The sequence below is a fragment of the Ctenopharyngodon idella genome, chromosome 20, assembly GCF_019924925.1.
Source record: "Ctenopharyngodon idella isolate HZGC_01 chromosome 20, HZGC01, whole genome shotgun sequence".
Classification (NCBI taxonomy): domain Eukaryota; kingdom Metazoa; phylum Chordata; class Actinopteri; order Cypriniformes; family Xenocyprididae; genus Ctenopharyngodon; species Ctenopharyngodon idella.
Window position 1 is genome coordinate 31,574,828 of NC_067239.1, and position 24,815 is coordinate 31,599,642.

General features: G+C 33.4%; 1 protein-coding gene across 2 annotated transcripts in view; it reads right to left on the minus strand.

Moving 5' to 3' along the window:
- The window catches only part of wu:fi04e12 (Desmoplakin-B), a 35,622-nt gene extending 15,801 nt beyond the window's left edge, over positions 1-19,821 (minus strand). The window contains exons 1-14 of one of the 2 annotated variants that reach the window (XM_051874590.1): positions 19,447-19,821; positions 15,139-15,229; positions 12,544-12,674; positions 10,711-10,867; positions 8,720-8,845; positions 6,604-6,681; positions 6,350-6,517; positions 4,797-4,901; positions 4,620-4,715; positions 3,523-3,648; positions 3,264-3,419; positions 2,575-2,729; positions 1,193-1,319; positions 686-872 (exon numbers count right to left, since the gene is read on the minus strand). In XM_051874590.1, coding sequence (XP_051730550.1) covers positions 686-872; positions 1,193-1,319; positions 2,575-2,729; positions 3,264-3,419; positions 3,523-3,648; positions 4,620-4,715; positions 4,797-4,901; positions 6,350-6,517; positions 6,604-6,681; positions 8,720-8,845; positions 10,711-10,867; positions 12,544-12,674; positions 15,139-15,229; positions 19,447-19,640 — 1,897 coding nt within the window. In that variant the 5' untranslated portion in view covers positions 19,641-19,821. The remainder of the gene's footprint in view (positions 1-685; positions 873-1,192; positions 1,320-2,574; positions 2,730-3,263; positions 3,420-3,522; positions 3,649-4,619; positions 4,716-4,796; positions 4,902-6,349; positions 6,518-6,603; positions 6,682-8,719; positions 8,846-10,710; positions 10,868-12,543; positions 12,675-15,138; positions 15,230-19,446) is intronic. The other variant, XM_051874591.1, reaches the window with a different exon arrangement.
- Positions 19,822-24,815: the final 4,994 nt, after the last annotated feature.

Sequence of the window (24,815 nt, forward strand, 5' to 3'; positions counted from 1 at the left end):
AATATAATTGTTTTTTTTCAATAAACGCAATATTTCAGATTAAAATTGATTGAAGGCCTTTAACATATCCAAATCATATCCATGATTTTTTTGTGTGTTCACATAGCTAATGCGTCAAATGTCACCAAGTTTCATCCCATTTCGATGAAGCAAAAAAAAAAATTTAATTTAATTTCTTATGTCGGTCATTTTTGACCGTGAAAGTACCAAGTGTTTATTTTTTATTTTTCAACCCTTTAACATATCCAAATCATATCCATATTTTTTTTGTGTGTTCACACAGCTAATGCGACAAAAGTCACCAAGTTTCATCCCATTCCGATGAAGCAAGAAAAACAAAAAATTCAAAACGTAACATTTTTTTGGTTAGTTCTCCGCATGAAAGACCCACGACTAGCAGGTCAACGTGATCAACGTCAACCTGGAATATGACCATGATGTGTCTTCCTACATGTTTACGGCATGAAAAGCTACACACTTCAACAATTAGGGTTAGAAGAACTGTTGCCAAACATATAACATGCTAGAAACATAATAACCACTGCAATAATGATCCATTCATAGACTCTTAAGCATATGCCTATTAAAATCAAACAGTGACTTTTTTTGGCTGGGTATATCACATAAAAATTATAGTGCAGCCCTAGTGTACTTGTCCTGGCGCTAAAATCTGATGAACACTGACCGTACGTGGGCAGAGCCACCACCAGTTTGCCATAGTGCTGCTGGGCTCCTGCATACTGGGTCTCAATGTGCTTCTGGTCTTCTGCCCCGAACAGATCTGAACCCTGACAGTGCTTCTGGAACTCCTGGAAGTGCATCTCCAAACTCTGGATGATGCTGCGGGACTCTTCTGGACCCATTTTGGCCAGCTACACACAAACAAAGGCAATGTGCATGCTGAAAATTCAGCTTTGATCACTGGAATAAATTACAGTTTACTATATATTCACATAGAAAACAGCCGATTTAAATTGTAATAATATTTCACAATTTTTACTGTATTTTTGATCAAATAAATGCAGCCTTGGTGAGCATTTATGTGTAAAATTTACATATAAATCACATACATTTTTTATTTTTAGGTGTCCTTGTTACACATGTAACAAGCAGTTACTATAGTAATTACTATAAACTGTGCATATATATTATTTATATTTATGGGCTGTAGATTTTGGCCTGTACTAGTTACCATGTTGATGGTGAGTGAATTGATGCGGTTGATGTCCAGAAGACAGTACTGCCAGGAGATCATACTCTTGATGTTGATGTACAGCTGATTCCAAACGCTTAGAATGGCCTCATAATACTGGGAATTCCTGCAGTCAAACACAATAAACACAGTCATATCTACACAACACATTGATCATATACAATATATGCAGAACACAAACTGACATGTGTGCAGAATGTCATGCTGAAATAGTAAATACTGCGAACTGCATATTACTTTTTAAAAGTAAGTGTGGAATCAAGTGTGGAAAAACATTTCATAGAGTAACTAAATAAATCATGCATAAAAGGCACTTTTAATCATTAAAAGATTGTGATCTCGATTCAAACACACACGTGATCTTCTTCCTAAATGACTTTGTCTATTAAAGCTTTGACAAGTTCGATCACAGCCAACATTCTGATCTTTGTTCTGATCCAGAGAGAGCCGCTGTCATGAAAAAGCTTCACAAACAGTCTTTCCAACCACACAGTTTCATTATTTCTGTCTTACAATCATTCAGATGATCACAGAAATACTGGGATAAAAGTTTATAGTTCAGATATAAACACTGATGTCTACAGTAGAGATCAAAATAGAGTAAAACACTTTCTGAAAGTAACTTGACGCTTCAAATAAAGATTGTATCATTACATAATTGCACCAGTAGGTGGCGACAAGTAACTGTTAAAAAATTTAGTTGTCATTGAATCATTCACTCAAGAGATTTGTTCAAAAATGCTGATTCATCCAGTAATGAATTAAGTGAAGTCTTTATGAGTGAGTCATTGAATCATTCACTCAAGAGATTTGTTCAAAAATGCTGATTCATCCAGTAATGAATTAAGTGAAGTCTTTACGAGTGAGTCATTGAATCATTCACTCAAGAGATTTGTTCAAAAACGCTGATTCATCCAGTAATGAAACAAGTGAAGAATTTATGAGTGAGTCATTGAATCATTCACTCAAGAGATTTGTTCAAAAATGCTGATTCATCCAGTAATGAATTAAGTGAAGTCTTTACGAGTGAGTCATTGAATCATTCACTCAAACTAATTAAAAAACAAAATACTCAAATTAATTAAGCATCTCTAAATAGACTACAACAATTAAAATTTGGTTAGAATCTCTAGTAAATTATGTTATTTTATTTAGTTGTCTGTTCAGAATCGTGGGAGAATCATGATCTCTATTTTAAACAAAAAAAACTTGATTCTCAATTTATCCAGAATCGTGCAGCTGTAGGTGAGGTACTATAGTAATTATTATTAGCCTATATATTAATGACGATATGTGAATGAGACATCCTCACAAGTATATATATTTATATATGTAGAGAGAGAATGTTGTTTGTGTCTTACTTGTTGGCCAGGTTGATGGCCAGTGGATTGGGTGGCGGCACTAACAGACAGACCGAAGGCACCTGCATGTCCATCCCTCCAGGTCCCGTCACCAGCCATGTGGTTCGCTCCGAGTTGTCCTTCAGAATCCCTTCATCGTCCTTACGGATCGTCTTCTACAGACGCCACATGACAACAGACACACTATGACAAATGCACAACCGTAACAGCTCTCCAGTTCAGCCTGGGGCGACACTGTGCCTCAATGAAGAACTCACACAGAAATGTATTCTGCTTAGTGTTCAAAAGTTTGGAATCATTAAGATTTTTTTAAATGATTTGAAAGTCTCTTCTGCTCACCAAAGCTGCATTTATTTGATCAAAAATACTGTAAAAATTGTGAAATATTATTCCAATTTAAAATATCTGTTTTCTATGTGAATACATAGTAAAATGTAATTTATTCCTGCGATCAAAGCTGAATTTTCAGCATCATTACTCCAGTCTTCAGTGTCACATGATCCTTCAGAAATCATTCTGATAATAATAAATTACATTTTACTATATATTCACATAGAAACAGTCATCTTAAATTGTAATAATATTTGTGCCTTGGTGAGCAGAAGAGACTTCATTCAAAAACATGAAAAAACCTTAATGATTCCAAACTTTTCATTAGTAGTGTATATATATATATATTTAAATGTCACCTCGTCCTGTCTGAAGTCACACAGCGCCTGTACGAGTATATGTTGACCGGTGATCTTCTCCTCTGGGTTTCTGGGTTTCAGTCTGATAATGCTCTTGGATTTGACCACCAGCTGCTGCACCATCTCTCTCTGCTCCATCAGACGCTCGCGCTCTTTCTGACACACACACACACACACACACACACACACACACACACAGTTATAACCCTGCATGACTCCAGCAGCGCTCAGACGTGTGGAGACCTGAATGAAGCGTCACCTCCAGGCCCTGTAAGAGCTCCAGCAGGTTGGGCAGGAGGGTGGATTTATCGCAGGAGAACTTCTTGCGGATGCCCTCGTGTTCTTTCTGCAGTTTTCTGTTCATATCAGTCGTCTCCTTGAAGAACTGCAGAAAAGAGTTGTGTGGAGGCATTTTAGTATCTCTCTTATTTAGGTGGTATTTAGAAACTATTACAGTTTTTTTATTAAATTAGTTTTAATTTCATTTTTTTTTTTTTGTTAAAGCTTCAGATTCATTGTGCTATTGTCATTTTTATCTATAGAGTTTTTATTCATTTTTATTTCAGTTTTTGCTTTAGTAATTTTAGTACTTCAAATTAAACTAAATAAAAAAATGTTGCCTTTTTAATTAGATTAATATTATTTTGATATATATTCGTTTCATTTAATTTTTCTAAGTTTAAATTAAATTAAATTTTATTTTCAATTACATTTTTGTTAAAGCTTTAGTTTTGTTGTGATATTGTTATTTTTATGTCGATATGTCTATATAGTTTATCAATTTTAGTTTTAGTTATTTTAGTATTCCAAGTTAAACTAAATAAAAGTGAGAAATGTTGCTTTGGGAATTAAATTTAATTAAATAAGTTGAAGGTTTTTTAATATTTTGAATTTTTTTCATATTTTTTGATTCATTGTCATTTTTCTTAAATTTTTTAGTTTTGTTGTGTTTTGACATTTTTAATAGTTTTTTTTAATATATCTATATATTTTTGTATTAATATTTATTTCAGTTTTAGTTATTTTAGCACTTCAGATTAAACTAAATAAAAATGAGAAATGTTACTTTGGCAATTAAATAAATAAAATAAGTTAAATGTTTTTATTAATATTTTGAATTTGTTTTTTTATTTTCATAGTTTCAATGTAATTTTTAGTTTTGTTGTGTTTTGACTTTTGACATTTTTATTAGTTTTTTCATTTTATTTCAGTTAACATTTATTTTATTTCAAGTAACAAAAATGTTTTTTTGTTTTATGTTTTTAGTTTGTGTAGTTTTACTCTTAGTTCAGCATGTTAACACTGGCAGTTACGCATTTAGATTCCAGTAAAAACGCCTTCATCCGTCCATCTCACCTGGCTGTATTGTGCGTTCTCCTTCAGATGGACGTTGATGCATTTGGTGATCTGTAGCAGCCAGCTCCACTGCGTCTGCAGCGTCTCCATGTAGGCCTGTGAGAAACACATCAGACTGAGTGAGAAACACGACAGGACGGGTCAAAACACGCCACACACTATCAGACACACACTCACCTGGATCTTATCAGATGCGGGGTGGTTGTTCTTCAGCAGGCCGTCCACCTTCGCTTTCAGGACGTTCAGATCAATTTCCTTTTGCTCCAGTTCGCTCATGAGTTTCTGAAACAAAGTACGGCTGTCAACACGGCTGAAAATAATATTTACAAATACCAAATAAACACTAATACAAGCACACACCAGGTGTTTAGATCAACAGTCCACAAGAGGGCGCCACACAAATACAAACCGATCAGTACCTTCTGTTCATTGCAAAGAACAAACCTGTTGCATTTATTTTTAAACTAAACTGCAAAATTAAAAAAGGTTTCAACTAGGCCAGCTCCAGTGTTCATTTTCACAATGTTTTTTATTCTTTAGATGAAAAATGTCTGACAAATTTACTCAAAATTGTCAAATTTTAATTGTAGTCAATTTTATTCTTTTTTTTTTTTTTTTTTTTTTTTTTGCTAAAACAGTATCGTATACTAATTTTAGTTCAACATTTTTATTTTATTTTATTCTATTTCATCAGATACTATTTTATTTTATTTCATCATTTTTATTTTATTTTATTCTACTTCATCAAATACCATTTTATTTTATTTCATCATTTTATTTTATTCTATTTCAATGAATACTATTTTATTTCATCATTTTTATTTTATTTTATTCTATTTCATCGAATATTATTTTATTTTTTTCTAAAACAGCATCGAATACTAGTCAGTGTAATTTTAGTATCATTGAGATACTATCATATTTTTTATTAATATTTTAAATAAATTTTTATTTTTATTTTTTGTTTTTTCATTTTTCATTTTCATTTTAGTTAAAGTTTTAGTAATTTTGTTTTTGTGTTTGACATTTTTTATAGTTTTTGTTGTTTTTTCAATGTCTATATTAGTTTTTATTAATTATTATTATTATTTCAGTTTTAGATGTTTTAGTTAAATTGTTGCCTTGGCAAAAAGCTGAAATAAAATCTTTACTTTTTTTATATTTTATTTCAGATAATGCTTATTTTATTTGATTTCAAGTAATGAAATCATTTTAGTTTCAGTTTTAATTTTAGTAAACTTTATTAACCCTAATACTAGTCAATGACATTTTAGTTAATGAGAAAATGCAAAATTAAACAAAATATTCACAGATTTTATACATTATTTTAAACATGCATGTATAAAACATATATTAAAACATGACTCTTTTTTTTTTTTTTTTTTTTTTGCATCAGAATGAAATGAGTTTACGCTTAAAACAAGAAAAAATATCTGCCAGAAGGGTCCGAAAAATAACCTTGTTTTCCCTTTGAATTAAGATCATTTTTTGACTCCAGTGACAGATATTTTTTCTTGTTTTTAACACAAACTCACTTCATTTTGATACATTTTTCAGAAAACAAGACTTATTGAAGTAATTTTGCTTCTCAAGTAAATGTATCTTGATTTGAGAATGTTTAAATATGAATGTTTAAGAATGTTTAGGAAGAAAACATCTTTTGTATTACTGGAAACACACTTCATACACACTGAGGAGCGACTCAAACACATTGTCAGTCATGAACTTACCGAGAAGCTCTCTTGTTTCTGTGGGATGTACGTGTCTATGTTTTTATCGCCCCAGTCGAACACCAGCTCCTCCTCCTCGCGGTCGTTCACCCACATGATCTGACTGGAAATCTCCTGGATGATGTTGTGCAGGTCCTGCAGCTGAACGCTCCGCTGGTACGAGGTTTTCTGAAGATCAAGACATGATGCTCTAATAACTTCCCCACACATCGACACATGTAATCTGAAGCTGCACACGTGTTTGAACGTCTCACCTGAAGACTGTCCCATTCTTGCTCTAGTTTGTTGAGATAGGATTTGTTTGCATCCGAGTTTTGATCTTTGCCTCGCATCTAGAAGTGAATCCACACAACAGATGTTGCCATGATGTACACAGACTTTCATTTAAATAGCATATCTTTACTGGTCAAACGTTTGGAATAATTGCGATTTTTTTTTAATGAGCAGCAAATCATCATATTAGAATGATTTCTGAAGGATCATGTGACACTGAAGACTGGAGTAATGATGCTGAAAATTCAACTTTAATCACAGGAATAAATTACACTTTACTATATATTCACATAGAAAACAGCTGATTTACATTGGAATAATATTTCACTATTTTTACTGTATTTTTGATCCAATAAATGCAGCCTTGGTGAGCAAAAATACATTTTTCAAAAATATTTAAAAATGTTTTAATTATTCCATACTTTTGACCGGTAGTGTGTATACAGTACATATACAGTAGGTATATATATATATATATATATATACACATATATATATATATATATATATATATATATATACATATATACATATATACAACAGTTCGTTCTGGTTCTTGAATCTGATTGGCTGAGAGGTCTTTCCAGCCATGTGATATTCTACCAGTATCGCCACCATTTCACCGTCTGAATCACTCTGCAAACACACCATATTTTTATAGATACTACTGTTATTTTGTAATGTAATGTAGTTTTAAGAGATTTTTTAGGCGAGAATATAATTGTTTAGACCTCACATATGTGATTTATATGTAAACATATAGCACCTATTTTGAAAATTTGTTCGTCAGCGGCCGTTCAGAGCTCGTGTACCCGCTGAGAACAGCCAGTCCTTTGGGAATTTGCCGCTGGCTCTTATGTAGATACTGTTTAAACATGAGGTATAATTCGTTTTGGGTATATCAAACGGGCAATCTTTGGTCTTGGTCTAATAGATTTGGTTTAAGAGCTATAATAAGTTTCAAAACTTTATATTTACACTGAAATTAAATCCTGTACTAACTAGAGCGCTGCTTTCGTACGTTTGACTGAACTGTTTGCTTGTGTTTATTTCCTGTTTAACTTCTTATACTGTTATAATGGCTATTGCTGTTCATTTAAATATTAGTGTTCAGTAAATAATATTTTATATAAATAACATGCCGTATTTTTTGGTATTGAGAAAGAGTCCGTTAGTGATTTCAACTTCAGTGAAAGTTACATTAATACGCCATTAGATGGCGGTAAAGACTGTCTTTATAAGTGAGTCAGTCTTAAAGACTTTTATATTGAAATGGACTGAAACAAGAAAACAAGGACGTTGTTTTTACTTTAAACAACATCTTACGAGACGCAACTGACAGATGCATTGACTAGTGCTGTCATGGGAAATCCTCTTATATTTTAAAAGGACAAAGATATCGCTTTCCTCGGCGGACATTCAAACTGATTTAGTGATTATGAATATAAGATTGACCTGAAGAATATCAGCTAGATGCAGGTCATACACTCGCTCAGGTGATCTCTCTCTCCTAATACTCTATATATTAAGCGACTCAACGTTCCTTCGTTACGAGTTCTAAAGTGACGTTTTAGAATTAGTAATGGAGGCTTGGGTTCAACTGTTAAACTGTAAATTTGAGATTTGAATCCGTGGTGGAAGGAAGTAGTTCCTCACAAAAGAGGGTTGTTGTTTCTTATTTATTTACACACTTGTGCCTGTTGTATAAACGCAATATCACACTCATAGCCGTGCAATATGGCTGTATATCAGCACACTTTGATTACCTACAGCCGAATCACAGCCGTGCTGATATACAGCCATATCGTACGGCTACAAGTGTGATATTGCTCACACACACACACACATATACATACATATATATATATATATAGTAAGTGTCCTAAAAGTAGGCTCTATTTTCTTTTTGTAAAATATTATTTCTTATATTTTTCTAGTGATTTTGAGGTGAAATATGATCTGATTCTGATCATGTACAGTAATAAATGTCACTTTAAGCTCTAATCTTAAATTTGACATGTTTAAAAGGAAACCAGGCATGAAAACAAAATAATGCACAGTTGAAAAGATGGAGTCTGTGTTTTCTCATGAACTCACCAGCTCCGTTCGGGCTCGATCCACCTCCACACTTCTCTGGATGGAGCTGTGAAACGCGCTGTGATTGGTTATCTGCTGCTCGACGGCCGCCAAATCATCTCCCCACGACGACGTCTCGATCAGCCGCTGCTCACAAACACACGCGCGCACATTAAACAAGCAGCATTTCACACTTTATATCTGTACATTTATATCTAGTTGAAACTGGGCAAAGAAATGCATGATGAGGATGTTTAGACAGTCAACTAAAATCCAATTACAACCGACAACAAATCATGTTGCATCAAAACTAAATCACTCCTATTATAATGACCAGCGCTGTCTACACTGGAAGATTGTTGTTTTCTGCTCAATATGCAGTGGATTGTCTCGTTCTTCTCTCCGGCCTTCTCAAAAAGACCGTTTGGGCTCTTCAGCAGACGTCTGTTTTTCATTAACTCTGACCTCACTGACAGGAGGGAGTGCTATATCTGCCGTAAGCGTCGTGTTATTGACCCCTGCGGGAGTCTGAGGAATTCTGGGGTTTTAGGCCTCATGGGAGAGAGTCAAACAGACAGACAGTAATAGTCTGAGTCTGCAAAACAGTGTTACTGTGGGCGAGTGGGAGGCAGAGAAAGTTTGTGTACTTTGGCAGGATGCCACACTCTAATCTCGCTGAGCTTCATTTCATCTGTTCAGGGTTTTTCTTTCATTTTCTCTTGCTCTGTCCGTCCTGGAAATCACTTCAGCCCGTGTCCTATAGGAACAGAGCAGCATGATAACTGCTATCTTAAGTTGATGTCTATTTCTGTCACATAAGGCTGAGAAGCTCCGCCCACGCTGAGATCTCACTGGATGAGAATTCTGCTTAACATACCTGTATATTAAACATTAGATATACTACCATTCAAAAGAAATGTATACTTTTATTCAGCAAGGATGCATTAAATTGATCAAAAGCGACAGTAAAGACATTTATAATGCCACAAAAGATTCTATTTCAGTTCTTTTGAACTTTCTATTTATTAAAGAATCCTGAAAAATAAAATGTATGACGATTTCCACAAAAGTATTCAACCATAAATGTTTCTTGAGCAGCAAATCATCATATTAGAATGATTTCTGAAGGATCATGTGACACTGAAGACTGGAGTAATGATGCTGAAAATTCAGATTTGATCACAGGAATAAATTACACTTTACTATATATTCACATAGAAAACAGATATTTTAAATTGTAAAAAATATTTCACAATTCTTACTGTATTTATTTATTATATTATATTTTTTTCTTATTTTATATCTATATTTGTCTATCTATTTATTTTGTTTTTTATATATTTAGTTCTATTTTTATATAGTAAAAACAGAAATATATATATTTCAGCATTTTTGCTTTCAATAATGACAGAAATATTGATGCTACAGCCAGCTGATATGGCTAAAAATAATTTATCTCAATGTATTTCAGTCTTTCGATGATGTTTAACATTGGAAAAAATTATTTTGAACATTAGAGTACAATTTGAATTTTTTTATTATATTTTTTATTCATTATATTATTTTTTTCTTATTTTATATCTATATTTTTATATCTATTTTGTTTTTATATATTTAGTTCTACTTTTATATAGTAAAAACAGAATATATATATATATATATATATATATATATATATATATATATATAATTTTTTTTTTTTTTTTTACATTTATATTTCAGCATTTTTGCTTTTAATAATGACAGAAATATTGATGCTACAGCCAGCTGATATGGCTAAAAACAGATACATCTCCATATATTTAAGTCTTTTGATGATGTTTATATCAAATAACACATAAAAACTACATTAAAATCATTGCAACATTCAATCGCCTGCAAAATCGCCAGTCCTGCTTGACACGTGAAACTTGTCGGGTCTTGCATTGATAAAAAAAAAAAAAAAAAATTTAAGTCCCCACGACACTTTCATAAGGTCCTAAACAGAGACGCCGGCCGTGTGCGTCACGTACCCTCTGCTGCAGGATCCAGGCCATGGCTTCGGTGAAGAAGCGGTTGGGTTCTTCACGGCTCATGGTGCGCCGGATCGTCCTGCTGCCCCACTTCTGCTGCGGAGGGGCATTCAGAGCCATGCTGAGATCTCTTATCTGCTCAGAAAACAGATTCACACTGTTCACAGACAGAGAGAGAGAGAGAGAGAGAGAGAGAGAGAGAGAGAGAGAGAGAGAGAGAATATAAGGTTACATTGGAAGTGAGCATATAAGACACTAAAGGGCAGAAACATACTGATTCATGAATTACATACACACTACTGTTTCAAAGATTGGGGGTGGTAAGACTTTTTTAAATGTTTCTGAAAGAAGTCTCTTCTGCTCAACAAGACTGCATTTATTTGATCAAAAATACAGTAAAAAATGTGAAATATTATTACAATGTAAAATATCTGTTTTCTATGTGAATATATAATAAAGAGTAATTTATTCCTGTGATCAAAGCTGAATTTTCAGTGTCACATGATCCTTCAGAAATCATTCTGATATGATGATTTGCTGCTCAAGAAACATTTATGATTATTATCAGTGTTGAAAACAGCTTCATATTTTTGCCTGTTTTAATGAATCTGGGTCAATGACGTGACGGGTCATTTTTTTGTCCAAAGGCCTTAATAATAATAATAATAATAAAAAACACAGATATGACATCCAAAGTATGTAAGGTAGTACAACTAGATCAATTTTATAGAAACCAAAAGGTTTTAATTATATTTTGCTACATATAAAGGCATTTTAAAGATTTTGAAGTGTCAAAAGGTCATTTGGTTTAACTGTCCGAAGGCCAATACAGCCATTTCATTTGTGATTAAAATATCTTAAAATGTAATAAATGTATATATTTTTTATTCTGCCATGATTTTATAACATCATATATCAACAGTGCAAAATAATATTAAAATTATGTGTAGAAGTCGTTGCTTTGTTATGAGAAAGAATGTCCGGAAAAATGAATTTCATTGATGTCATTCGGAGTAACCAATATAAAGGGACCATTTTGGATCAAGTCATGCGGTCAATATCATGTGACAGGATGTGACATCATTCAGACACCTGCAAAGGGCCACATGGTCGTGAAGCAAAGTAACTAACTCTCTCTTCACTATTTGATAAATTCATGTTTTCACTTGCTCATACGCATGTCCCGAAACATCAGGTCATTCGGTACAACCGCTATAAAACATGAAAAATGTTGTAATATTTTAAAAACTTGTACTAAATATAAAATATTTGCTAGCTAGACATCAGCCTGTTAGCAGTGTTTGACAATATCGTCATTCGGTATAACCAAAAGTGTCATTCGGTGAAACCGAAATTTTGGTTAAACCAAATTACTTTTTTGGTCTTTTTCTAGTAAAAAAAAAAAAAAAATGACAAAAAGAGTGTTAATTGATTATAAAAACCACATAATCTCATTGTTAACACTTAATAAAACTTCAAAATTAATTATATCTTCATTATGTTTTAAAAAACCTTATTCGTCAATGACCCTCTTAACTTCGTCTGAATTTATTATTTCGCAATTCCACTTGGTGCCAACAGAAATTACTTCATGTTTAAAATCTAAATGGGTGTGGCCTAGTAGCAGCATCATTACCTGAAGCCCCTCCCCAAACCTACTCCACATCATTTCCTGTCCTCTCAGTACTAAATATTTTGGCAAAAAGGCACAACGTGAGTGGTGCAAAACGTCGTATTTGCAAAGGTGTTCGGAGTGTTTTGTTGTTATGAGGTTGCAAGGTTAACGGGAAGTTTCTACCACAACATGTAAATGCATGTTTGTGTGTGTCTCACCTCCGCACCACACCGTCAGACGGCAGGTTCTGCTGGTTCAGCTCCACTGCAAAGTTTCTGAGCTGGTCAGTGATATCAGCAGCGGATTGCAGACAACTTTGAGCTTCAATGAAAGCGTTGGCATCTCCACCCTGCAGCGCAAACACACACACACACACACACACACACACACACGCCGAGAACAATAGAAACCAGCCATCAGAAAAGCCCAGGATCAACAAATCCACACAGTCACCCTGCCGAGTGTGTGACTAGGCCTCGTTTATGTGGCAATCTGAACTACAGAACAAACAAAACTTAAATCTGTAAGCTTAAACTTAAACTTAAATCAGCTCTTGCTCAAACAGCAATATTACACACTAAAGAAACATGAACAGGAATAAGTGCTCTTTGAGTTTGAAATGAAACCTAAATCTCAGTTCAAACAACATAGATGAAATTAGCAAAAAACAAAGCAGAAGATACAGTTCAGTGTATATGAATATATGTATATATCTGTAACAAACTGAACAACTAAAGATTCGATTATTGTGTGCAAAATGCATCAGATCGTGTGTGAACAGAGTTTATTCATCCTCATGTCGTTCCAAACACGTATGACTTTCTTTCTTCGGTGTAACGCAAAAGAAGATATTCTGAAGAATGTTCACGCTGCTCTTTTACACACACACCGCATTAGTATTTAGTCTTTTGTATTTCGTTTTTGTCTTTTCCAGTACAAATAACATTCTTAAATCAAGATACATTTACTTACCTAAGATATTAAGTGTCGCTTGGCGCTCTTTTTATTTATTGCCTTTTTTTCATATCACATGTTTTAGTAATCATCATAAATATCAATCGAAAGCTTACGAACTCAGCCTGTGAAAACCGTATTGAAATCAGATGTTGCATTACCATGGAAACGGTACTTTAATTTCTTTTAGCGAGCTCCTCAACTAGTGGGTGGTGTCAGGTTTCATATTACAATATTTATTTTAGCTACTTTATAGTCAAAACCTTTTCTAATCTTGACAAAACACATATCGGCGGAAAGGTCTGAGTCTCACGGTTCCATATTTGTCCACTATTTTGTGACAGAAGTGAAATTTGGACAGAAATGTATCAATTTGTAACAGAAGAAAAAATTCAATAGAATGTCGGTGACACCCAGTGGCTATTTTTGGTACATCACCTAAACAAAATCTCATGGGATCTTACATTTTTGTGATATCAACTTCAAATTTGAAACACAACTTGATTAGACATATGGCTTTCATTTGATAGCAATTTTAAAGGGTTAGTTCACCCAAAAATGAAAATTCTGTCATTAATTACTCACCCTCATGTCGTTCCACACCTTCGTTAATCTTTGAAACACAAATTAAGATATTTTTGATGAAATCCGATGGCTCAGTGAGGCCTCCATAGCCAGCAATGACATTTCCTCTCTCAAGATCCATTAATGTACTAAAAACATATTTAAATCAGTTCATGTGAGTACAGTGGTTCAATATTAATATTATAAAGCGACGAGAATATTTTTGGTGCGCCAAAAAAAAACAAAATAACGACTTATATAGTGATGGCCGATTTCAAAACACTGCTTCATGAAGCTTCGGATAGTTATGAATCTTTTGTGACGAATCATGATTCGGATCGTGTGTCAAACCGCCAAACTGCTGAAATCACATGACTTTGGCGCTCCGAACCGCTGATTCGACACGCTGATTCATAACGCTCCGAAGCTTCATGAAGCAGTGTTTTGAAATCGGCCATCACTATATAAGTCTTTATTTAGTTTTTCTGGCGCACCAAAAATATTCTCGTGGCTTTATAATATTAATATTGAACCACTGTACTCACATGAACTGATTTAAATATGTTTTTAGTACATTAATGGATCTTGAGAGAGGAAATGTCATTGCTGGCTATGCAGGCCTCACTGAGCCATCGGATTTCAACAAAAATATCTTAATTTGTGTTACAAAGATGAACGAAGGTCTTATGGGTGTGGAACGGCATGAGGGTGAGTAATAAATGACATTATTTTCATTTTTGGGTGAACTAACACTTTAAAGTACAATATATTTGATAAAATATACATTTTATATAAAATAAAAAATGTTTACTACAATACATTTGATTTAAAATAAATTTAAACTTACATAACTTTTTCATATTTTTATTCATGCTAATTTTTTAAATAAGTAAATAAGGATAATTTTAATTTTTTGTGAACTAAATTTTATATATATATATATATATATATATATATTTTTTTTTTATATTATTTTTATGATACATACCAGTCGGCAAAAAACAATCCAAAAAAAAAAAAAAAAAAAAATTTAAAAATTGGGCAAAACGGAGGTAATGATTAATAATAGTAATAAACTATTATTTTAGCACATGCATTATACATGTTTTACTTTCATTTTCTCCAGAATGCCTCAGTCAGATGAGGAACAGGAGTGTTTTATTATCTGAGAAATGTTAATTATGTGTGTAAACACACTCATGTGATTCTCATGACCTGTACAGCACATTTATGATCCTGTGAACTCTTGACAAGGTTCCTGAATCCACAAAACTGTGAATATATAGGCTACTCACAGACTTAAGTATCACTGCTGTCCTGTCCAGGTAATCCTGACACTGAGTCTGTAGAAACAATATCCGCTGCTGCATAGACGGCATGGTAGGCCTGGTGGGAGAAAAAAATAAAAATCAGCTTTGCATCACAGGAATTAATTACATTTTAAAACGCATTCAAATTGAAAACAGTTCTTTTAAATTGTAATATTATTTTGCAATTTTTTACAGTTTTTACTGCATCAAATAAAAGCAGAAAACAATCTTATTTATTCCAAACTTTTGACCAGTACTGTATGTAAATGCAATTATCAGTACAAGCAATGCAGAGATTTATAAATGGGCTTTTCACTGCTGATCCTGCAGTAAACACTTCCTCAAGACAAGCTCCTCTAAACCATAAACGCTTCAAAAGCCCATCTGAACACTGACTGATTCATTGTGGTTTATGAGCAGCTTGTTCTTCGCTGATTTACGGCGATGCATTCCTCTATCGCCCTGCAGAATCTCTCAGTCAACCCGCGACACGGAGACGCCCAACCAGCCGGAGCAGGTCAAAAAACTCCTGTATATGAATCTGATCCATTTAATAAATCTCTCCAGTACTGAAAACACGGCTGTTTTGCTTCCAATACTTTCTATTTAGACTAATACTTGTCAGGTTTTATTATATTACAAGTTATACATGATTGTTTCCAACTGAAGATGATAGTTTTATAGGTCACTCCTTGAATTAATGATCTATTGTAGATAAAGACAGTTTAATGCTGTGCAAACAAAGCAATCAAGCACATCAACTTCTGTTAGAAAAATATACTTTAAGAATTTTAAAAGCAAACGCTTTTAACTTTTCAACATTACAATGCTGGGTTGTTTCAACCCAAATTTGGGTCAAAAATGGACAAACATTTTTAAATTAAATTTTTAACCCAACGGTTGGGTTTGTCCATATTTGACCCACATTTGGGTTGAAATAATCGCATACAATTGAAATGTTAAAAAGCAGCTTTAAAAATGTAAAACAAATACAAAATTATATATACATTATATATATTAGAATATTATATATTTTAAATATATATGTATCGAAATATGATGTTGTATCATTAAAATATAGTATTATTATAATTTATTATTATGTGATATTTATGCATAAAATTGAAAAGTTAAAAAGCAGCTTTAAAAATGTAAAATACAAAATTATATAAACATTTTATATATTAAAATTATATATTTTACAAATATATATTGAAATATGACATGTTATATAATTAAAATAGAATATTTAATATATTATATATTTTTAAAAAGATATATAATTATATTATTATTATAATTTATTATGATATAATATTTATGCATAAAATTGAAAAGTCAAAAAGCAGCTTTAAACATGCAAAACAAATACAAAATTATATATACACTATATATATATTAAAATATTATATATTTTAATATATATTGAAATATGATGTTGTATAATTAAAATATAATAAATTAAAAAGCATATTATTATTATAATTTATTATATAATTTTTATGCATAAAACTGAAAAGCTTTAAAAATGTAAAACAAATACATATTATATATATATTAAAATATATTAAATATTATATATTTTAAATTATATATTAAAGTATATTATATATACATTATTATTATAATTTATATATTATTTATTATTTATATACATTATTATATAACATTTATATACACATATTACATTTTTAAAGCATATTGTTGAAAATGAAGTTTATTTTGCATTATGACTGTTCAGTTTATATAAATAAAATATAATACATTCTTAAATAAATTATTAAAATAAACCATACTAAAAAAAAATTATTTGATTTAATTTTATCTGATGCATTGTTTTACATTAATATCTTGCGTAGGCGTTCTGAGTTCTAAAACATGTGATACAAAGTTGAAACCAAAAGGAATGTTTTGGTGCAAAACATTCAACGAATAAAATTAGGCAAGTAAACAAATAGAAACCAGACATATCTAAACAACCCATCTCATTTGAATGGAGAATATGCATATGAATGCACAACAGAGTCGTTATTCATGTTTATGACCAGTAGCTGCCAAATGACTCATGAACTTCTGCGCAGCGCTTGGATACGGCAGCCATCGCCTTCCCCACAGGATCCTGCCATTACTGAGCATGTAGATTTACAGGAAGCTTTGCACGACAAGAGTCCTAAAGTGACCTGTAAACTCGCGCAGAAACGAAAACAAAGGAGCCACACAGTATCAGCAGGGATTGTGTTACCGAAGAGCCCGATCCACCTGCAGCAGAGGCCTACATTTACACAAGCTCACTTCAGAAACTCCCAGCTTTATATACTCTCATTCTGAGAGATATGAGCGCCTTTGATGTGTCTATATAACCTTTGAACCTCTGCTGATTTATGATACAGTTTCACTTCAACAGACAATGTACTTCACTCAGGTTTTACTCCATCATTGTTTTTACTAAAATGCTGGGTTAAAAAACAACCCAAGTTGGGTTGAATATGGACAAACCCAGCAGTTGGGTTGAATGTTTGACACAACCTGCTGGGTAGTTTGATTTAACTCAACTATTGTTTAAAGATGACTATATGGCTGGCTTAAAATGAACCCAAAACATAATTACTAGAGGCAACAATAGTAATCAAAAGGTGAACATTTATTAATAAGCAATTTAATAAATGTTTATTATTTAATTATTAGTTATTAAACTTATTAATAAATGTTTCCTATTTTGGGTTAATTTTAAGTGAGCAATATAGTAATTTTTAAACAATAGTTGAGTTAAATAAAACTACCCAGCAGGTTGGTCAAACATTTAACCCAATTGCTGGGTTTGTCCATTTTTAACCCAACTTGGGTTGTTTTTAACCCAGAGTGTAGTTCTGTTAAATACATCTCTTTCAACATTTTTAATCTTTTTGCATTATTATTTTTAAAATGATTTTGAATGATCTAAATGTTTACCATTTTGTATTAGATTTATTTTTTCTTAAATAGACCACGTCTGAACACTGACCCGAGCCTTGGAATTGTGAGAAAAAAGTCAGAATTGTGAGATAAACTCGGAATTGCGAGAAAAAAGTCGGAATTGTGAAATATAAACTCGGAATTGCGAGAAAAAAGTCGGAATTGTGAGATATAAACTCGGAATTGCGAGAAAAAAGTCGGAATTGTGAGATAGAAACTCGGAATTGTGAGATAGAAACTTGGAATTTTGAGAAAAAATTCGGAATTGTGAGAAAAAGTCGGAATTGTGAGATATAAACTCAGAATTGTAAGATATAAACTTGGAATTGTGAGATATAAACTCGGAATTGTGAGAAAAAAGTCGGTATTGTGAGGTATAAACTCGGAATTGCAAGATACAAACACGGAATTGCGAGAAAAAAGTCAGAATTGTGAGATAAACTCGGAATTGCGAGAAAAAAGTCGGAATTGTGAGATATAAACTCGGAATTGTGAGAAAAAAGTCGGAATTGTGAGATAGAAACTCAGATTTGCAAGAAAAAAATGGAATTGTGAGATAGAAACTCAGAATTGTGAGATAGAAACTTGGAATTGTGAGAAAAAAGTCAGAATTGTGAGATAGAAACTTGGAATTGCGAGAAAAAAGTCGGAATTGTGAGATAGAAACTCGGAATTGTGAGAAAAAATTTGGAATTGTGAGAAAAAGTCAGAATTGTGAGATATAAACTCAGAATTGTAAGATATAAACTTGGAATTGCAAGAAAAATGTTGGAATTGTGAGATATATATATTTTGAATGATCTACCATTTTGTATTAGATTTAATTTTTCTTAAATAGTCCATGTCTGAACACTGAATACTAACATTTTTCTGGTTTCTATTTGTTTCTATTCTATTCTATTTGTTTACTCGCCTAATTTTATCCTTTGAATGTTTTGCACCAAAACATTCCATTTTGTTTCAACTTTGTATCACGTTTTAGAAGAACTCGGAACGCCTACTCAAGATATTAGTGTAAAATAATGCACCAGATAAAATTAAATCAAATAAAAAATATTTTAATATGGTTTATTTTAATAATTGGTGTGTACTTTTGACGCATTTTTTTTTTAATTCTGTATAAACTGAAACTTCCGCAAACAAAAACAAATTAGATACTTTTTGCATATAGTGCATGTTAATGCAAACGTTTAATTAAATTGTATTTATTATGTAGGTGAATTAATGTATAAAATAATAACACGTTCATATTAAACGCACGAACTTGCAGTGTTACAAGGACGCTATGGTAAAAAGAGTATAAAAAGCCAATGAAAACGCAAGTAACAGGTGTTTACTCACACTTGCCCCGCGCTCATAGAGCCTCTGGAGAAAGTTTGGTTGTATCCCTCCACGTACTCCTGGGTGAAGCCATTATTCCCCCGCTGCACCACCATCTCACCGTACGGATACGCGGCCGCGGCGTTGAGCTCGCTGCGCGACCCGGAGCGGCGTCCCGTCATGCTGAGCCCGCGCTGCGAGCCGTACATGCTCATGACTGCGCCCGAGCTTCACACTTAAAATGGCGGAGTTTTAAAAGTGAACCTGAGGTCAGATGCGCAGCTCCAGATGAACCAGCCGTGAAGAGCCTCTGATCGCAACTCCACTAGGAAGAGCCGCAGTTCACTGATCCGAAGTCACACCCACAGACCTCCATCTGAACACACCCTCACGTGCCTGGAGGCGTCTCTCTGTGCACTGTTGAGGGAAGTTTACAATTACATTCAGCATTATGACATGTTTAAAAACTATTTTAAACAACATACTTGTTGCTAATTATCGCGCATGCAGATTTATGACCTCCGAGAGTATATCTGCACTTTCAGAAATGCATTTGCATGACATGCATATTTTTTCCATAATCATGTCCCTTTAGGTGCAACTGAACATTTTAGTAACTTGAAATGTAGGTGTGCACATATGAAGTTTATACTTGTAAATCTATTAAAGTGACCTGCAAAAGGTGATTCAGAATGGTGAAAGATTTGAAATGCTTTAAAACACTTTCCCTTTATGTATTTACATATGAAAATTGAATGCTCATGAAATTAAAAGTCCAAGCAGAGATCATTCAGATGTGTTTGCCATCACTGATGGTTCTGGGTCTACAGGAAAGACGAGTCTTTCTCCTAAAAACACCCTGAAGACAGTTTCTGTCATTACGCTTCTCCAAGCTTCAATCGCCCTTGGCACCTGATTAAAGAAGCGGTACGCTGGTATGCCAGATATCGAACAGGTTAACACAGGACACGTTATAATGCATGCACATTAAACTCCAACTATCAATGCATGCGATCATTTCTTCTGAAATGATTAGAGTGCAGTTTAAGTTGTGTGTATGGGTGGGGTGTGTTGTGGCTTTCGACTTTGTGACTGAACTCAGAGGTCATTCGCTGCAGTAAATACAGAACCTCTGTGTGCTGCTTTAGGGTCTTTCCTCATGCACACTCCTCTTTTTCTCACATTTCTGACTTTTTCTCACAAATGCAAGTTTACATCTCACAATTCTGACTTTTTTCCACCTCCAAATTCTGAGTTTGCATCTCACAATTTAGATTTTCTGAGTTTACATCTTGTAATTCTGACTTATTTTTTCTCAGAATTGTTTGTTTATATCTTACAATTCAGACTTTTATAAAAGTCTGAATTGTGAGAAATAAACTTTTGACTTTTTAAATAAACTTTTATATCTTGCCATTCTAATTGGAGTTCTGACTTTTTCAGAATTGCGAGGGAAAAAAGTCAGAATTGTGAGAAATAAATGCAGAATTGTGAGGAAAAAGTCAGAATTATGAGATATAAACTGAATTGTGAGATAAAAAGTTGGAGAAAAAAAGTCGGAATTGTGAGATAGAAACTTGGAATTCCGAGAAAAAGTCTGAAATGTGAGATATAACTTGGAATTGCAAGGAAACAAATCTGAATTGTGAGATATAAACCTGCAATTGTGGAAAAAAAGTCGGAATTGTGAGGAAAAAAAAGTCAGAATTGTGAGATAGATACTCAAAATTGCGAGAAAAAAAGTTGGAATTGTGAGATTGAAACTCGGAATTGTGTGATAGAAACTCGGAATTCTGAGAAAAAGTCTGAAATGTGAGATATAAACCTGCAATTGTGAAAAAAAGTTCAGAATTGTGAGATATAAACTTGGAATTGCGAGGAAAAAAGTCGGAATTGTGAGATATAAACTCGGAATTGCAAGAAAAAAAGTCGGAATTGTGAGATATAAACTCAGAATTGCAAGAAAAAAGTTGGAATTGTGAGATATAAACTCGGAATTGCAAGAAAAAAGTTGGAATTGTGAGATATAAACTCGGAATTGCGAGAAAAAAGTCGGAGTTGTGAGATATAAACTCGGAATTGCGAGAAAAAAGTCGGAGTTGTGAGATATAAACTCGGAATTGCGAGAAAAAAGTCGGAGTTGTGAGATATAAACTCAGAATTGTGAGAAAAAAGTCGGAATTGTGAGATATAAACTTTCAACTTTTTAATAAACTTTTATATCTTGCAATTCTAAGATTATATCTTGGAATTCTGAATTTTTCTCAGAATTGCAAGGAAAAAAGTCAGAACTGTGAGATATAAACTTAAAATTGGGCGACAAAAAGGCCAAAATTTGAGATAAAATGTCGCAACTACCTTTTTTAATCACACGTTTTAAATTATTTACTTTCTTAATGCATGCTCCTTGTCTTATTGTGCATGCTTTACCAGTGCATGTTATTCCCAAGAAGAAAAGGATTGCTTAGGTAATCAAAATATAATAACTTCGCCTCTGAGACTCAAAATGCATCACATTACAGAATTAAAATGCGTTCTGGACGCCGTTTCACATTGGCTTTAATAATGCCATCAGAACGCTGGTGTTTCTGTGGGTGTGAATGGCGTGTTAGCCCAGACATGCAGCCGCAGTATTTCACACCAGGACGTGTGAATGAGCACAACTGACCACGCATACGGTCACACACTCTGTGACAGGAGAGAGAGAGAGTTTCTGCCTGTCAGATTCAATCGGTTAATCAAAGCTCTGGGCACATTTCTGAAGGTTTTTACTGCATGTCTCAGCCTGACGCGCATTCCATCCCACCAAACCTCTGACTGTCACTAAACATATAATCAGAAGCATTTGTGAAAACACTTTCTCACCAAGAAATACACATCATTATTGCATAAGATAGAAAGCTGCAAATGGAATTTCTTCAACTGCTTCTCCTAGTGAGAAATGACATTTTGATGAAGCCTCCTGCTTTTCAGATGTTTTTCCTGACAAAAAACCCAGTCTTCTCTACACTCTTAGAAGAAAAGGTTCATATACAGTACGCTTCAGGCCCTTCATATACAGTACAGAACTTTTTAAGGGTTCCATCATGAGATGGAAGAGGTGTAGTTGATATTTAAAATCTCTGACTGTACCAGCGCACATTTAGAGGTACATGTTTTTCAGAAGTCGCTCTAATAATTTTCCCAGAGCGGTAGAAATGAGGCTGTCCTTCACACACACTTACACATGCAAACATGTTCAGTCTTTTTTTCCGTGTCGCCTCTAGCGAGGGTGGAGATGATCAGAACGTGGCCTAACAGATGCACTTTCCTTTAAAATACACAAACACACCGACATGCTGCAACTCTGCAGATTTTGGTTCACATACATTGAATTTCAGAAAACCTGTTGAGAAAATGTCCGGGTCATATTTCACCGCAAAACCAAGAGAAAACAATTAAGATATTAAGATAGTGTGACATCATTTTCATGACATATAAGCTAAATCTCATCACTGCAATGCAATAAATAAACAACGTGATGCATGAAATATGTATGGATTATAATATTTGTTGCAAAATGCCTTTAAATTAAACTAATGCAAATTACTCCGTATTTCATTCTAATGGTAAAATACACAAAACAAAGAGAAGTTAGGAAGAAACATGCTTAAAATAATGACAAAATGCAAAAAAATTTCTTCATGCAAGGTACTTGTTTCTTTTGATTTTGAGGTGAAATATGACCCAAACATGTTTCTGTGAGTTGCATGTTATTATATAGCTGTTGGGCATGAGACTCGATCCTTATAAACTCACGGCTGGAATCAACTCAACAATTATATGACTAACAAACTGCCCTACGAGAAATTTTTAACCAGTGATGCTTGTTACAAATCCCTTCTACTGAGATGAGTAAACTCATGATGAGTCTCGACAGGGTTATAATGACTCAAGACACAAGCGTGTCTTCATGTCATTACTGTTTTTAATTATGTTATTCACATTTCATGTCATTTAGTCTTCATTAAAAACCCACATAATAAATTAGGCGTCTTTTCTCAAAACATTATGCAATGGTATTATGTTCATGTCTTCTGTGTCACAACCAGAGATGTGTAATACCTGAGAGAGGCTGTTTGTTTTCATCTCAATTCTTCATCCCATTCATCTCAATGGCAGATTCTCAGACAGTGCAGGATGTTCATCTTCACTCGGGGAATGTTCATTATGTGACAGATCACTCATCATAGGCAGCAATATAAGTGCAATCTGTCACAATAAAACCTGTCAACAACAAGTCGGAATTGTGAGATAAAGCATGGAACTGCGAGAAAAAAAGTCGGAATTGTGAGATATAAAATTGGAATTGCAGAAAAAAAAGTCAGAATTGTGAGATATAAACTCAGAATTGTGAGAAAAAAAGTCGGAATTGTGAGATCTAAAATTGGAATTGCAGAAAAAAAAGTCAGAATTGTGAGATATAAACTCAGAATTGTGAGAAAAAAGTCGGAATTGTGAGATATAAACTCGGAATTGTGAGAAAAAAGTCGGAATTGTGAGATATAAAATTGGAATTGCAGAAAAAAAAGTCAGAATTGTGAGAAAAAAGTCGGAATTGTGAGATATAAACTCGAAATTGTGAGAAAAAAAGTTGGAGAAAAAAGTCGGAATTGTGAGATATAGATTCGGAACGGCAAGAAAAAAGTTGGAATTGGGAGATAAAGCTCGGAATTGGGAGATAAAGCTCGGAATTGCAAGAAAAAAGTCGGAATTGTGAGGTATAAACTCGGAATTGTGAGAAAAAAGTCGGAATTGTGAGATAAACTTGGAATTGCAAAAAAAAAGTTGGAATTGTGAGATATAAACTCGGAATTGTGAGAAAAAGTTGGAATTGTGAGATATAAATTTGGAATTGTGAGAAAAAAGTCCAAATTGTGAGATAGAAACTCAGAATTGTGAGGGAAAAAAAGATGGAATTGTGAGATATAAACTCAGAATTGTGAGGAAAAAAAGTCGGAATTGTGAGATATAAACTTTGATGAACTTTTTTGATGCACTTCAAGTGTTGAATACGGTATATTAATCCTATTAAAGCTAAAGAAGTTTTTAAGTCAAGAGCAGATTTGAGCAGTTTTGTTGTTGTTGTTGTTCTTCTTCTTCTTTAATCAGATTTTCTCCCAACTTTTTAAGTTTATTAAGACTTTTTATTTTAACTTAGTTAAGACTGCTTACGAGGATACTCACCAAAACAGGCATTTTGAGATAATTCTGTGTGTATTTGTCCGTTTAAGTGCGGTAAGACGTGAAACAGAACACAGCTCGGTAATGCCACACTGTCTGAAGCCTGATCGATGCGTCCACAAGTTCGCTTGGGTGCGCGCGACAAAAATGACATCATTGCAGCGTTG